Source organism: Sciurus vulgaris (assembly GCF_902686455.1).
Source record: "Sciurus vulgaris genome assembly, chromosome: 10".
Lineage (NCBI taxonomy): Eukaryota > Metazoa > Chordata > Mammalia > Rodentia > Sciuridae > Sciurus > Sciurus vulgaris.
Genome location: NC_136470.1, coordinates 105,178,311 through 105,195,492, shown reverse-complemented (window position 1 = coordinate 105,195,492; position 17,182 = coordinate 105,178,311). Strand labels below are relative to the sequence as shown.

Here is a 17,182-nt window from a genome sequence, read left to right as displayed (position 1 = left end):
AGCACATACTGTGAGTATGTGCTAGGTTCTGTATAAGGTTTTACGTACTTGATTTCTTTTAATTCTCACAACTATCACCCTCATTTTAAGAGGTGGAAATAAAAATGACAAAAGCTAAGCAACTTATATTATAACTAAGCACACAGCGTAGGTGTTGGAATGGAGACACAAACCTAAGTCTGCTAATGTTAAAAAAAGTCAGCACACTTACTAGTTGTCAGGAATCATTTTACTATTTGAATACAACCTATGGCATCACCTATAATACATGGTGTAACAGGTCTCTGACACATGCTTGATGAAAAATGTTACTAAGAAAAAATAGTAATCGCACAATGTGTTGTGCTTGAATGATGTAACCTTTCAATTTTCGTGCAATTTTATCAACTATTAGTACAACAATTAACAGTAGAAATGACATGTATCAAAATGTACCAGAATATACCACACTGATACAAATAATTAGATCTTAGCCATCTATGGTATTCATACATGGATGAATTTAAGTCTTAGAAATAACACACATATCCAAAAACATACCAGGGGAAACTGTCCCTCCTAAAACAGTTAAGAAATAAATTTCCACTGCCATTACTCTTAATTCAGTTATGCTATCTTCACTTCAGAAAACAGAACTGATAAATGAGACAAAGTCCTAATAAAGCATCTATTGATAATAAATGAGACAAAGTCTTGACTATGGACAAGCCTCTTTAGTTCTTGAATTCAACTTCCTTATGACTAAAATGTAACTACCACTAAAATGCGATTTTCAAACTGTATCTTCCTAGAATCAAGGATTTTGCTGAGCTGCCCCAGAGATTCCCAGGGGAGAAGCTGGTGTCAAAGAAAATAGGATAATGGCTCTGGGCCTATTATTTCTACCCCAGATTCAATCATAATACTGCTGTCTCTCTTTCATACTGACATTCTACATAAGACATTCTTTATCACACTTCTTTCAATGAAAACTTTTGAAAACTGCCAGATTAGATCAACATTAGAAATCTCATGATTAGAAAGCAGGAGAGAAGTCCCTTGTATCAGACTGCTTGGGTTCAGACTGTTCTGTGATCTTGGGAATAACACCTAATTTCCCATGCCTCAACTTCCTCCTCTTTTACAGAACTGTAATAAGTTAACATAGGTAAAGTGTTTATAACAATGCTTAGAACAAAATGATTTCAAGTTATTTACTATTATTATTAAGATGGCATTGATTCTGTAGGCCCTATTTCAATGATTTGAAACAAAATCTGTTGGAAATATTATTTTAAATGTCAAACCCTTACAGATATGTAGCATGGCTTATCAATAAATACACAATTATTAAGTAAAATATACTATCAAATACAATATATTATTGTTGAGTTTCTCCCCATATTTTTCCAGGTCTAAGAAAGTGCCCAGGTCTGAGAACTTTTGTGCTATAATCACTCTTTTTACTGTTATACTGCAGTCCCCTGGCAGATTCTATTTTATTTAACTTGTATACTAACAGCAAGAATTTGGAGGTTCACTTTGGTCACAAAGAGAAAATGCTATTCATGTTTATGACATGCCATAAAACAATAAAAGTCATTAACAAAGTAAGTATCTTGTTATCTTTCTTTCAATTAATTTCTCTATTTTAATCTGACATTTATACTTTTCCATTATTTATACAGTTCAAATTACATTGTTATGTACATTTCAATCATTTGTTTTTAAATTAAAACCTTCTGAAAATATTAAACTCTTAAATCATAGTTTTAAAATTAACAAAAATGCATTTCAAATTTTCAAATTAATATTTCAACTTAATACCATGTTAAAATAAAAACATCTAGAATGAACAGTTCCTTTGAAGTGCTATTAAGAGAAGAACCAATACAAAAAAAAAAAATCACTTACTTGATTGTCTGCAGAAATCTCACTCTGTCATTGATCTCATCAGGGATCTTACTGAGAATCTGTTTAAGTGCTCGTGCCTTTTCATTTAGGTCCTGGAATTCTGGCTCTGGTCGTTCAATCATATACTCTGATAGAAGAAGCACACAATAAAAGACATCATGCAACTAATTCCCTGACAAATTCAGGTCAAAGAATTCTCAATGATCGTCAAAGGGAGCAGGGGAAGGAAAAGCTCAGATAGTTGGAAAAGACAAGGTTGCAAAGAATTCATTAGAGTTCAATTTAGTCCAGAAATAACACTAGGGTCTCTTCTACATAAAAAAATTAAGAGTATGAAAGATAGAAACACCATAAAATGTTAAAAAACAAATAAATGGGAAAGGTGAGTTTAATAATTTAAAACCCCCATACTAAAAATATCTAAGGTTCATTATATCAAAAGCCCAAACAACCTACTAAAATTTTCAACATATTCTTGAAATCTCACTGAAAAACACAAACACTACCACAAAGCCAAGACAAGGAAGGGTTGGGGTCTCAGAACAGCAATTTTGAAAAAGAGGCTCACACTTTGGTGGAAGGAAAATTAGTCTATCAACAGATTCACTGTAGAACTGGAAGCAATGCAACTCTACTAATTCAATATAACATGGCCTAACAGGCTGCAAATGCTCAAGTTTAAATAATGATAAATGTTTTACTATAAGTCACAGATCAGTTAAAATACCTACTTTTTGTTCTCTTGTAATGAACAGGGGAAATTATAACTTTATGTTTTGTAAATTACTGAGAAAACAGCAACTAATATTAAATAAAACCCATTTCTAATTATTTTTTAAAAGCAAAAACAACACCAAAAAGAAACATAGCCCCAAATATTCATTCGAAAAAAGAAATGCTGTCCTAAAGCTTAAATTCATAATCAAAATGCTCATCGGTTTCAAATTAAATACAAGATAAAGTAATCATTCCATAGAGCTTTTAGTGAAATTGGAACTTGCCAAATATTTTAATAATGGGGAAAAAATTAAAGCATGCAGTATCAGCAAACACTTCACACCATTAAGTCTTATAAACTTAAAACCAAGGAGAGCTACATTTTTATTTTATAGATTGCTTCTACTATCATTACAATAAGAAGAGGAAGGAAGTCAAGGGAAGGAAGACCCTTTTGTCAAGTGACAATGGTCTGGAGAAGTACTATTCAACAACTATAAAATTGAACAAAGCTCTTCTTTCTGATACCTTCTACATCATCAGCTGCCATTCGAAGAAGGGACTCCGTGAAGTTAACTTCTACACTTTTTTTCTCTAAAATTTTCATAATGATGTCTTGTGTGAGACCTGGATTTTCTTTTTCAGCCTTTAAGAAAAAAAATGCTGATTTTCAAACAGAGGTTTGGAAACAGGCTTTTAAAGTTCATTGCTGAGAATTTGTTGGGCATGTCACAGACAGATTACTTATAAGGCCAGAAGTCTTTGTAAGCAGATATGCTTTGTTAGAGCTTGAGCATTAGTAACTTTTCACTATATCCAAAGTTTCCTTTTCCACTTGAACATAAACTACTTAGTATTTAATTCTCCATTACATTCTCTTACAATCAAACTAGTAACAAAGAAACAACAATTATACATATTTTGGTAATCCATAAAATTACTCTTTTAAAATACACTAAGGATTTTCAGTTTAACTAACATTGCAACTTGAGGATCAAACAGTAACTCACTTCACCAGTACTGGGCAAATCCTTTGCATTTAAATAAACAAAATGCCAGGAAAACCAAAAATAAAACAAAAAATAGGATTTCTTTTATAGGTTTTTTGGGAAGCTATATAATTTCCCATATAATAATTTTAATATCCTATTTAATTTCTGTAGCATAAGTATTCACTAGCTTTCAGAACATCTTTAATCCTCCTAACTTCTGAGCTTATTTTGCTAGTGAATTTACACTAGTTCTGTTACTTCAACACACTAAAAGCTTTTAGCCATATCAAGATTGAACACAGAGTTCTAAGTTCACCAAGGCTAATTTTCAAATTTTAGTTTTTCCTAGTAATTCTGGCACAATTGTTATTTTAAAATTTTTTAAAAATCATGCTCAAAGTTTGTTTACTTTAGGATGCCTGCCAATTTAAATCCTTAATGTTAATTATTTTCTTTTTTTAACCCTAATATTAAACAGCAAATAGAATACAATTTATAATTCTAATCAGATGGCAATTTTTTTGCTTCCTTATGTGTCAAGTACACTTTACCTCTGCCTCTTCAATTTCACTGATATCACTGCAGTTATAGCTTTCTTCTGTTCCTATTGCTCTTTCCATTATAACATCTTGTTTCTTATTAGATCTCAAATATCAAAAACTGAAAGGTTGTGGAATGAAATGGGAAAAGAAAATATACACATTTATCTCAATCCTAGTATCATTTTAACTGCTGTCAAATGCTATTCAGAGAAATCATTGTGATAGATTAATAACAATAAAGTGTGTCTAAATGAATTCCATTTCTTTTATAGCCTATTTTGATTTTTCTTCCAAGGATATATTTAAGACAGAAACTTTTAAAAAAAATTGCCTTTAAAAGAAAAGTTGTCCATACATGGCTTAAGATATGCTATTACAGAATTAATTTGGTGAAGTGTGAAAAAATTACACTTAATGCAATATTTGATAGCAGTGGTTTACCTTCCTTCTCCACACAGTATTAAATCTACCTACATAATAATTACCTTGTGGGGTGGGTCAGGGGAACATTCTCAATGTGCGTCAGGAAATGTCAGCAGAAAAACAATTACATTAAGATGTGAAAGAATTAAATGCTATATGTCTGAACACAAAGTTTTTAAGACTAAATTGGTCTGCCTGCTCCTACTCAATGCCCAAACTGGAGCATTACAAATCTTACAGAGGTCTTTAACTTTCTGAGTTTATAATGCCATTAATGTCAAAAGATGTATCTGATTATGTTGTTTATTATATAGTCAGGTTCAAATAACTTAATAAATACTATGTCCTAAGCATTTAATAACTGATAAACAATGAAAAGTATTTATTTCATTCCTAGCCCTGAATACTTATTAGATGTTGCACCTATTGAGCAATTTCTCAAAAACTAGACTCAGACTGGACTTGCAACCTCCACTTCCTCTTGCACACAGATTATTTTTATGGTACTTACTTTTTATCAGAGCAGGGTCCAGATTCACAAAGATATGTTTCCATTTAAAGGAATGCAACATATATTATGCAATATAATATATGCTGACACTGCAAACTACTTCAAGATAGTAGTTCAGGCAGTATCAAACAGATGGCGAGTATCACATTTTGCTTTCAAAATTTAAAAATATTTCATGGCACCCCTCTGAATTTGCTGTGGTTCCCAGGATGTCTGGGCACATAGTTTGAGAATAATAGTTACAGTGTCTTCTGGTTAAAGTCCTGGTTAAGCAAATTGCTTCTCAGTTTAAAAACTTAAATTTACCCAATGTTTCTGATTGACAAACAAGTAGATCTACTCTTAAATCAGAGATGATCTATCTACACTTGCAAGTTTTCTCTCAGAATTCAATCGTTCTGAACTCCAAGGGTATCATATCTTTGTGAAGAATCCAGTATGTGAGACAAATATACTGAAAGGTAAAAATGCACACTCTTACGGCTCAGTGATTCTAAACCGGGGAGACAGGACAACCTATAAAAAGCTGAGAGGGGATAAGAGTATCAGATGATAAAGTAAAATATTTATCTTAAAAGGTAATAAAGTATCTTTCATCTGTCATACATGGAGGGATTTTTTTACATTTGATAATTAAATAATATGAAGGATACCTACTCAAGTTATAATTTTACAAATAAGTTTTTAACAAGTCAAACAATAATTTGAACATATATTCTAAAGTGAAAGAGAAAACACTCTGAGGAATTCATTTCAAAAGCACAAAGTGATGAAGAAATGATGCTAGAAAGCACCATCTGCTCTAATCTACCTTGTGGAAGTGTTTGAAGATTTACAGAATATACTGAAATAGGCACAAGATACCTAAAAAGTTTTTCACTAAAAGCAAATAAACTGACAACTATCAGATAGTATTTAGATTTACGTATATGTAACATGTTTTAATCACAAATTATTTGTATCTTACCTTAATGAAAGCGGCTCTCAGTGTCTGAGCTGCAGACAAATTTACTCTTTCTAGCTGCAATAAAGATTTTAAATCATTAGTAATATCAGTTCCTTGGGAAAGGCACATTTGATAGTCCATTCTCTTGTAATCATATCACTACATGCATTGTTCATGCATGTACCTAATGATTATAAATCATTTTAATTCTTCAAATAGGGTATCTAAAATTTTCAATGAAAAATTGTTTTTAGCTATTTCTTTTTTTAAAAATAACATGCATTCTACTTTAAGCACAAAATGCAAAGTAACAATAACATTCAGTCCTATAGAAAAAAAATAAACATTTACTTGAATTACTGAAATCATGAAGGCTTAAGGTTGAACTCTTAATGCTATGTTGACAAAGCTCTTGCTAGGCAAATATATTCCAAGTGTGTTTATGTGTGTGATGAATATAAAATGACCAATAAACAGAAAACATTCTATTTACCACCTTGTTCCTTTTTAATTATTTTTCAACCTCTCAATCAGAGATTAAATTGACATTCTTATTTTATCAATTAGCAGGTAGTGCTGAGGAAGATATGTTTGATACTCAAACTGAAGACTGGATGGTATGGATTTCAGATATCTATCTTCTATTATACCAGTATTAAGAAATGATCATCTAAAATAGTGATCGAATTTTCCTAGGTACATATGTGAATATACCACGGTGAATTTCACCTTTTTATACTTCCATAATGCACTAATTTAAAAACTATAAACAGAAGATCAATAGGATAGAGGAAAGGGAACAGGGGGAGGGAGATGGGAAGGGAAAGGGGAAGTAAGGGGGACTGAATTGGAGCAAATTATATCCTAGGTTTGTATAATTATGTCAAAATGAACTCCATTATTATATATATCTATAATGAACTAATTTTAAAAAGTTCAATTCAAACAGCATTAATTTTAGGTCAAATGTGTGAAGGTTTTATTAAATATGAAAGATAAATGTTCTCATATCCTTCATGTATTAAATAACTTAATTACTAAATGATAGTATAATATATTATTTCATTATCCAGTAAACCAAAGAAGGCACAGAATTTCATAAAAATAACTCCCTTTGTTGAAGAGTTAATTACCAAACTTCAAATAACTAACTGCAGTTAAATTCAGAAGTTGTTAGTCCCTAGGGATTGGGCTAATTAATATAACCAAACTGCATATATTTTTTATTTGGGACAATATTAAATGTCGGAAAACAATTTAACCTTTATAGATTTTTATGCAAGTGAATATTTCTACCAAATCTTCATGAATATATGTCATATTATGCAATAAATAATTCTTCCAATACCATGGGTCAATGAAAGTATAAGTTTTCTTTTATAAATGATATATCAGAATAAACAAATAAGTCTATCTAGATACACATCTAGGGGATGAAGTACTTTATATCAATTTATTTTTAAATAAAACAAAATGCTATGAATCCAATATTCCTATAAATTATTTACCTTAAGTGCTAAGCAAAAGCAGCAAAATCTACCAAAATAATTTATCTCTCAAAAAAATAGTCATTTAGCTTAGTAAAAATCTAATATTGTAAAAGTTACAAAGCTTGTAAAATATAATATTGCCATAGGAGGTAAAAGGGAAGAGAGCAAGGACCTAGTAAGCAAATATAGAAAAGAATTTACTATAAAAGTAGTTTATATAATTAGTAAGGAATATTTCCAAAAATGAAAAAGGCTTTCTACTTTCACATAACTCAGGTAATGACTATTACTTAAATAATTAAAATAATAATATAGCTGAACAGACTGTAAGTTGTTGTGCAAGGGAGGTAGGGGCAGGCAGACAGGATGAATGTTTCCCTCCTGATTAGGAACCCATTTCCTTATTTGGGTTTACACCACAGTGACCTCTTTCAGCAAGTCAAAGGTCTGAAACAGACATGTGCCTTCAAGTATCAGCAACATTAACTCATTCTCTATTGCCCTGACTGGTATAAGAAAGGATCAAGGAAGTAAAAGGCCCAGAAAAGCTGAAGAACTAGTAAAAGACAGACATCAACATCTCTAGATTTCTAGTTTACACGCATATCTTATTAAAAAGAGAGGAAGTCATAGGTAAGTCAGACATATTTTACTAAATCAATAGTCTGTGAGTTGTGAAGCACCTAACCAGAACTCATTTTGGAGTATACTGTACACCTACAGGCTTTGCAATAAACTCAACAAGCTTTTTGATTGCACATGTCCAAGGGCATTGGACACCTAACATCTGAACTGAAGTAATTCTAATCCATAAATTTATCTAAATTGTTCTTAAAAGCTATAATTTCATCCTTTACTACTTAGATACCAAGATATGTTAACTCCCCTATTAAAAGTGCTTTTCTTGACCTGGGGATATAGCTCAGCTGGTTGAGTGCTTGCCTGGCAAGCACAACGTCCTGGGTTCAAATCCCCAGCACTGCAAAAAAAAAAAAAAAAAAAAAAGTGCTTTTCTTGTAGCCTTCTCACTTGTGATATATGGTTTAACAAAATTATTTTCATTTCATCTTACCAGTGCCTCTCTTGACAGTAGCAAGTTCTAATACTATTCTAACAAGAGTCACCATTTATTAAGCATCTATCTAGGATTTTTCTAGAGTACCTTCCTATAGAGTATCTTTAATTTCCACAATAAATCAAGTTATAGACATCAGTATATTTATTCATTTTATAGAGAGAAAAATTCCGTTTGTATTAATTTTTACAATGTTAAACATCTAGTAAATATAGAGATGATATTCATATAAGATCTGTATAGCTACAAAATCTGCACACAAGCCACTACTGCTACCTGACTCCTCATACTCATGCTTTCCACAATGGAGTTTATCCTATTATCAACTGTCTGTAACTCTTTGTTCTATAAGAGCCAACACACACTTGAGTTTCTATCCTATGTAAGAAGTTAAAAGAAATATGCTACAGTCCTTTACCTCCAGAGATCAATTTAGGTAAGTAGTTACATGAAAAGCTGTGGGATGATCAGCTGAAGTTGAAAGTCAAGTCATTATAAGATGGCATCTGAACTGATTTTTTTAAAAAGTGGCCTGGTCTCTTAAAGTGATCTTCCTTAGAAGATCTCCCACTTGAGGGTTTCTTCAGATAACATATGAAGATGTGATGATTTTATTTAAGTTTAGAACAACAAAAAATTTCCATTCTTTTTCCAATATTTCCACTGAGTCCAACATTTTGTGAGATGTTGGAATAATCATCTTTGGCTACAGAATCTTCTGTAGAACCCTAATTGACAGAATCGTAGTCTATCTGAAGAATGCTAAACTACTTGGTTAATGTTAACTGATAGCACATATTTGAGGTCCAATGGAGGAGGAATATTATGATGCATCTTGCATTAATGATAGATACCAGAATAGGGAAAAGCACCTTCTTGGGCCTCAATCATAGAGAACTTCCATATAACTGAGGGAAAATTAAATCAGAATTAGAAAATAGGGTGCATACCTAAAAAAGAAAAAGTGACTGCTGAAGAACATTTGAAAGAAATGGACAAGTCTGGGAGCTCAACATTAGGCCTTACCTCAACCCTACATTCTGCCTATTCAACTTTCTTTCTTTTCTTTTTTTTTTGCGATGCTGGGGATCGAACCCCTGGCCTTGTACACGTGAGGCAAACACTCTACCAACTGAGCTATGTCCCCAGCCCTGCCTACCCAACCTTCTACAGCTTATTTCTGACAGCTTTTGAGAGCACTTAGTATCAACTACAAACCTGTCAAATCTATACTCTTTGGTTCATTTACAAAAATATTTTAAATGCTTACATGTAGTTTCAATTCTACAGAAAGCTCATTTATTACACTGCTCCTTCTAGAAATATCAATTCACTTCTACACTTTTCCAGAATCAAGCTAGTTTCCTAAACTCATAATTAAAAAAAAAAAAAAAATCCAATTAGCCCTTTTTGCTCAAGTATTTGAAAGCCTTGCATAAAATCTTATTCAAGCTATTTTTTTAAAGGTCAAAATAATTAGGTTAATTGGTTCTGAATTGCCTACAAATCTACTTGCTTCCTCAAAATCAGGCAAGATTTGATTTTCCCATGTTGACACCCTTCTCCCTACATGCCCACCCCCAAAATTATTGATCCTATTCTTAAAAGAAATTAAACTGGGCCAAGTCACAAGATTAAAAACTCCAGGTATACTTCTTACGATTCAAATTAGAATGAAGTAAGACAGGTCAAAAAACAGGGATGCCAGAAGAACAAACAATCAAGTGGTCACCTTCAGCTTTAGAGCTGCCACAAATTTATGTAATTAGCTATGTTTTACACATAGTAAATTCTACATATGTTTCTAGAATAATCAGTTCCTGGGGTTGCCAAACTATCTAGTAAAAAAGATAAGTAGAGCCATCAAATTAGTATAAAAATAATTCCACTAAAACTTTAACTGGCAAGTATACAAAATTAGTGCATGAACACAGTATTTTCAGAAAACAGATGTGAAAGAATCCTAATATTTACTGTATGCCTGGTAGTATTCTAAGCACTTTATAAAACATCAGCAATTTATTTCAAGAGTTATGACAACAAAGTGTAGTACTATTTACCCCAATTTTTACAGCTAAAGACGTTGAGATTAAGATTATACACATAACCCAGAATGTGGCAGAGCAGCATTAAAAAAAAAAAAAAAAAAAAAAAAAAAAAGTGTAACTCTGAGCAAATTTAGAGGTAAAATCCAAACTTTCACTTTGGAGAAATTATGTTTACCACACTCAAAGTTTGAGTTATGCCCCCGTCTCAAAAAAGGGAGAAAAAATGAAAGGCAGGTAGGTCAAGTTGCAGAAGTATTCCCAGCTTTCAACTGCTTACCAGAAAAAATTAAGAGTTACACATCTGCCACAAGTTGGCAGAAACAGCTGACTCAGAGGCTTTTTGAATAGAATGATATAATTTCTTTCACAAGTACACTTTTGTGTTTTATCAATAAACATTAAAACTTTGGCAATCTAAAACTCCTATTTAGTCATAATTTTTCAAAATGACATGTATTGCTTCAGATATTGTATTTCTTCTTAGAATAATTCTAAAAGGTCACAGGAAAAGAAGACAGTTTATTTCTTCCTGGAATGAAGAAGTGAGCTGTATTTCTTTCCTCCTCCACATACAAAGACGGTAAGGAATAAAACAATTACATGAGAATCTGATCTAAAGACTTGCCATGAGATTTCTAGAAACCAATCATTCCATTATGCTATATGGATAATTTATAGCATAAATTAGAACACATGTAATACACCTGGACAGCAGCTAACCAAACAAGAAGTGCACTCCTCTATTGTCTTGGAACAACTTCATTAACTTCCAAGATTCAAGTTCTCAGAATGCCATCAATAACTTTCTTTGCCTTGTAAGCAGAGCAACAGTACTAAAATTTCCCCAGATGTGAGTATATACCAATGGATAAACTTTTCAAAGATGATTTTCTTGACTGCCATTGTAGCTGTTATGTATCAAAATGTTAAGGTGAGAATAAATAAGTTTTTAAATTCCAAATACACTGTGGATAAGATTTAGTGCACCATTTATCAGAGTAAAATATTTATGCCTACTGTGGTACTATTTTCCGGAAGGTTAATTTGAAACCATTTTTATCTTTAAAACTGCATAGCACAGAAAAACAGAGCCATGCTAAACTATAATTTCCCCATTAGTAAACTTACAGAAAAATTTATGGTTGAACTACAGTTAAATATTAATGCTTAATTCATTAGGTATCTTATTTTGATAGTAACACACTGGAATGCCAGAGAATAATGCTAAAATTGGCTAAAATACTTTTTAACCAAACACTTCATATCTGAAGACCTAAGAATTATTTTGTTGCATTCCTAAAAAAGTCCAAGATTTCATCTGTTAAAAGAAAACCTACAAAGTACCATCACTATTCCTAAAACCCCACAGAGTTTTAACCCATGTTTTTGAATGTATTACAGAAATAATTTTTTTAAAAACCTTGATACAATTATGTTAGACCAGTATATTCAATTTGTGAATTAGACCATGATTATTTACTGTTGTACCTCTCAGTCTGCCACATCTGACCATTTCATTTTCAAACTTCACTTGCAACAATTTGTTCTTGGATCAACTATGAGTGATTTGGCAATGCATTCTAATTCTAAGCCCAGTAAGCCACATAGCTCATCTGGAGAAAATCACTACCTTTACTTATGGAAGAGATTTTACCAGTTCATTCATAGTCCCTTCTCTCAAAAGTTCATTTCTTTTGCAAATAAATAAGAAAAACATAACCAATATTAATCCCAATGGCTCATTTTATCAGAGTACCACATTCTATATAACTTGACTTTTTAAGTCAAGATTCAAAGAACCATTTTCCATATGTAGAAAAAGGACCACATTGCTAGAACAAAAAAGCTTTTCTCATTTCTCTTCATTAACTAGATGATTAAACTAAAGCTCTACGATGTAAATTTTTCTCTCCTCAAGTAAAGACTTAAAATAAAATCTGCCCAACAGTCTTACCAAGTTAGGAAGACATGAAAAAATGACATACAAACCTCTGGGAAGAATTGTGAAAATGGTTCTTAGATTATAACTGAATTTGAACTTCAGTGACCATCTCCACACTTCATTCCTGATACAAAGACAATTAAATAATTTATTTGCCTTAAATATCTCTGTCTCCTAATAGATTCTTGAGAACAGGTATCTTGTGTTCTTTTCCATACCTCCAGATTCTAGCAGAGTACTTGGAAAAAAAAAAAAAAAAATGGATGGCATGGAGTATTTCCCAAACAGAACTGAAGCACTTGTTTCTAATAATTACTACTTGCAAAGAATGAATAAAGTATCACAACAACATCAAAACAGTAGATTCCTGGTGTGTTGGCAATAGCTGCCATATATGGAGAGAGTGCCTCTGATGCTATCATGGTAGTGCTTTACCAGGGATAGGCTCTTGTGAAGCAAGGTTTGGTCACGATACCAAGTTCTTGCAAATGTGGTGTAAATGGAAGTTTTGAGCAGAACTTTCCATAGGGTTACTTAAAGGAAGTAGAGTCGGCTGGAAGCAGAATTTCATATGCTGGTGCTTTTGCCCCTTCCAGACAACTTTGGACATGATGGATGAAGTCTGGGCAGCTATCCTGCATGCTGAGATCTTGTGGATGGTGGGGCAAAAGATCAGAATCTGAGTTTCTGATCACAATGAGTCATAAAAATACAAGCGTTGGACCACTTGCCTCTATAATTTTTTTATGTAAAAGGGCGGTAAAAACTTACCAAAGTCCCCATTTTGAATTCTCCTTTTTAGTCACTGAACCTGATACTATTTGATAATATCTGAAATTCCAAAATGTATATCTGACTTTGTAGTTAAACTCTTATTCAAAGTATTTATGTACTACCCTCTATTGTGACCAAGACTTAAGATCATAAAATATATCAACTGCACTCAAACCCAGTAATGTTGGAAAAAACAGATTTAAAACTTTACAAAAAGGGATGAAAGTCATGGAAATGGTGAGGGTTTCTAGCTGAGCTACCGAAAAGGTTAACGTTTTTGAAAGCTAATTCAATTAATAAAATATCAAAAAAGTTTTTAAAGAAACCTGAGTCACTGAGTTTGGAGTCAGATCAACTAGATTTGATTTTGCTTGTAGGTAATTTTAGGAAAATAATTTCATATTTCAAGGTTTCAGTTTACCAGAACAGGATTAATTCAATAGGATTAATTCAATAATCTTTAAGGAACTTTCAGCTCTAAAATTCTCTTACGTATATTATTCTATTAAAAATAATTTGAAAGAAAAAAATGTATTGATATTACATCTAAGGAAGTTCCTCCAATAAAAAAATAAAACCATATATTTTCCAGATACAAATGTAGTGGAATCGTCCAAATATCAATTTTTAAAAAGCACTTTATCATCAATGACAATAACTTACTAGGATCTTTGTGCCTACTATTCTGGCTACCTAAAATGTGCTTATAATCAACTGTAACTTTTATTTATCTCTTTCAGGCCTCAGCATATATGTGTCTTTTTCAGGGAGCCCTGTTCTGGTCCCTAAAATAGGTCCCACATACCATTTTTTCCCCCTTAATACATTTTTTTCTTTCTTCATTGCATTTATTATGATTTTCAATTTATATAATTGTATTCCTTATGCTCTCCCACTATAGTACAAGATCCAGAGGGAAGTGGCATATCTGTGTGGCTTTGTTTTCACTATTTTATGGGCTGACATATTCCTAACACATAGATGGAGTTTGCCAACAGCAGTATTTATTATGTGAAAGAACAAACATGAATAAATGAAAGCAGAAATTAAGAAACTGCAGTGGTCACCAGAAAGTTTACCCACTTACCTCATTGAACACAGGATACATAACTGCATAGAGGGGCATAGAAACCATAGAAGTGGTCTCAGCTTCATTCTTCATCTCTTCCATTGTCATCCTCATTCAAAAGCCAACTAGAGTTGAAAAAGCAATGCTAAAATGCAGAGGAATCTTCATTCACTGCAGTATTTCTTCTCTTTTTGTGGGTTATAAAACAGTTGCACACAAAACATACACCACCTGATAAAAGAGAAAGGAGAAACAGAAATTCATCTTAAGGGAAGCGACAAATACCAATAATTTTCTTCTCCAAATTATAGAATGCCTCTATTTTTTTGAAGGCAGGTACTGGGGATTGAACCCAGGGGTGCTTAACAACTGCCACATCCCAAAACTTTTTATTTTTTATTTTGAGAGAAGGTCTCATTGAGTTGCTGAAGCTGGCTTCAAACTTAGAATCCTCCTACCACAAACTCCCAAGTCGCTGGGATTACAAGGATGCACCTATATCCCATCTTATAAAAAGCTGATCTTTTACTTGTGAAAGCCACCATGGTCAGCAAGATATCTCTCTTTTTCTTTGCAGACTCAAGAACTACCTTTTCCTAAAGCTAACCTCCCTACCCAGATACTCTTTCACAAAACAGTGATTCAAAAACTGGTTTCACAGAAACAGTGAATGCTCCATGAAGAACCTTTAAAAAAATGACATATCTAACTGCATTCTATAGAGTTTGGGAAACGATATCAAAAACAACATGCACACTTACAGTATTTATATGTAATATAAAATTAAAACCACAAAATATAAAACATGTGATCCTGTGTAGAGAGACAACTAAATAATCAAAATGAATGAAGAATTAAGGTGTTTGATATCATCATTAAAGTTTTTTGTCAATTGTTCATTGACTTTATCACCTTAAAATAACAGCAAAAACATAGTAAGCATCAAAGACTTAAGAAAAATCTTAAAATTGGGCCTTTTAGCAAATGTGATCCACTTGGAAAAATAAATGTTACTTAGTTTTGCCAGTGGTACTTTTTGGTACTTAAAACAACTCGTGGAATCTGCCCAAATCTGAAATGAAACTGAGAAAGAAGAAAATCCAGAAGTGCTCATAGTTTGGAATTAAAATCATGAATTCAACAATAAAAGAAATTCTGCCTCGAAGACCTGGGAAATGTATTATTTCTCAAAAGAAAACAATTATTTATTTCTTCTGCTAAACTAAAAAATGATCCCAATCATACGGTGAAAGAGTTATATACCTACATTATTAAACAAGAAGTCTTTAATTTTGAATAATTTCTACTATTTCTAAAGATTTTGGCACTATAAAACAATTTTACCACGCATTTAATCCTCAGAATTACTTCACAGTAACTATTATTTTAATTTTAGAGATGCAAAAGTACACTGAGAGATGACAAATAACTTGCTCCAAGATCACTCAGAGACCTAAGATCTGACCCTAGTACTCTGAATCTACATCCTATACTTCCACATAACAAAACCAAATCTGAGGCAGGGGATGTAGCTCAGAGGCAGAGCCCTTAACAAATCAAGCTTAAAGTAAAAACCTCCACTCCCATGTACTCAAAGTACCCAGGTGTTACTCATTTACTTAACAGATGAAATATGTTCCCTAGTTTTATAAAACAACAAAAAGTCAAGCTTGGAGCAGCAGCGCATACTCCTGAGTGCAGCAGGATGAGGCAGAAGGATCGCAAGTTCAAAGCCAACCTCAACAACTTAGTGAAGCTCTATGCAACTTTAGGGAGACCTGTCTCAAACTAAAACATAAAAAGGGCTGGGGATGTGGCTCAATGGTGAAGCACCCCTGTGTTAAATTCCCAGTACCAAAACACCACCACCAACAAAAAAAAAAAAAAATTCTTATATTTTATTCTACAGGGTAAGAGAAAACCATTACCAGTGGACTTAAGTGGATGGCTTTGTTTGTAGCATGAAAGGGACAATGGAGGAACAGAAGGTGAAGGTAGGGAAAATTTAGACCTAGTATATCAACGTAGTAAGAAATGAATAAGACCAGGACACTAAGCAAGAAAAAGTAGGTAAATACCAATTTTGGCCTTAATGTTCCTATGTAAATATTTAATATACTATGTGGTAATCTATTTTTCCACTTAGAAATAAATTGGGAATACTTTTTAATAATAAACTGGGAATAAAGAAGGGAACCTGAAATGCAGTGATGCTAGTGAAAATGAAAAGGATGAAGGAATGCGGAGTATAGATGGCAGCAGAAGGAATGGTATGTTATCAATGAAAAAGCAAGAGAAATGGTGAAACAGGACCAATGACAGAACCTGGAGAGCTATCTCAGTGTCAGAAAAATAAATCAATTAAAAACAAAACAAACCAAAAAAAAAAAAAACACAAAAAAAACAACAACAAAAAAAAAACAAAACAACAACCCTGATTTCTTGATGAGGTTTAAGGCAGTCTTCAAAGAGTAGTGTACTTACACAATGGGAAGGAAATTCTCTAGGAGCAAAGAGACTGAGCTGATGAGAGAGGAGTCTGAGTTTCCAAGACCTCAGTAAAAAGGAGATAAACTACTAGCAGGGAGAACAGGTGCAATGGACAGGTGCCTTTTTGTGTTTTACTCTTGTGAACACATACATATCACAGATATACAGGGTGACAGAGGTCAAGGGAACAGGTTCCGTGGCTAGAACCACAGAATTCCTGATAATACATCTTTACCTATTTATGTACCACAAGAAAACTGCTCAAATATT

At 32.7% G+C, this 17,182-nt stretch overlaps 1 protein-coding gene across 4 annotated transcripts in view; it reads right to left on the bottom strand.

Annotated features, from left to right (window-relative positions):
- PDCD10 (programmed cell death 10) overlaps window positions 1–17,182 on the bottom strand; it is a 45,427-nt gene that overhangs the window by 11,709 nt on the left and 16,536 nt on the right. For all 4 annotated transcript variants that reach the window (XM_079156397.1, XM_079156396.1, XM_079156399.1 and 1 more), the window contains exons 2-5: window positions 14,441–14,653; window positions 6,046–6,099; window positions 3,139–3,256; window positions 1,894–2,020 (exon numbers count right to left, since the gene is read on the bottom strand). In XM_079156397.1, coding sequence (XP_079012523.1) covers window positions 1,894–2,020; window positions 3,139–3,256; window positions 6,046–6,099; window positions 14,441–14,536 — 395 coding nt within the window. In that variant the 5' untranslated portion in view covers window positions 14,537–14,653. The remainder of the gene's footprint in view (window positions 1–1,893; window positions 2,021–3,138; window positions 3,257–6,045; window positions 6,100–14,440; window positions 14,654–17,182) is intronic.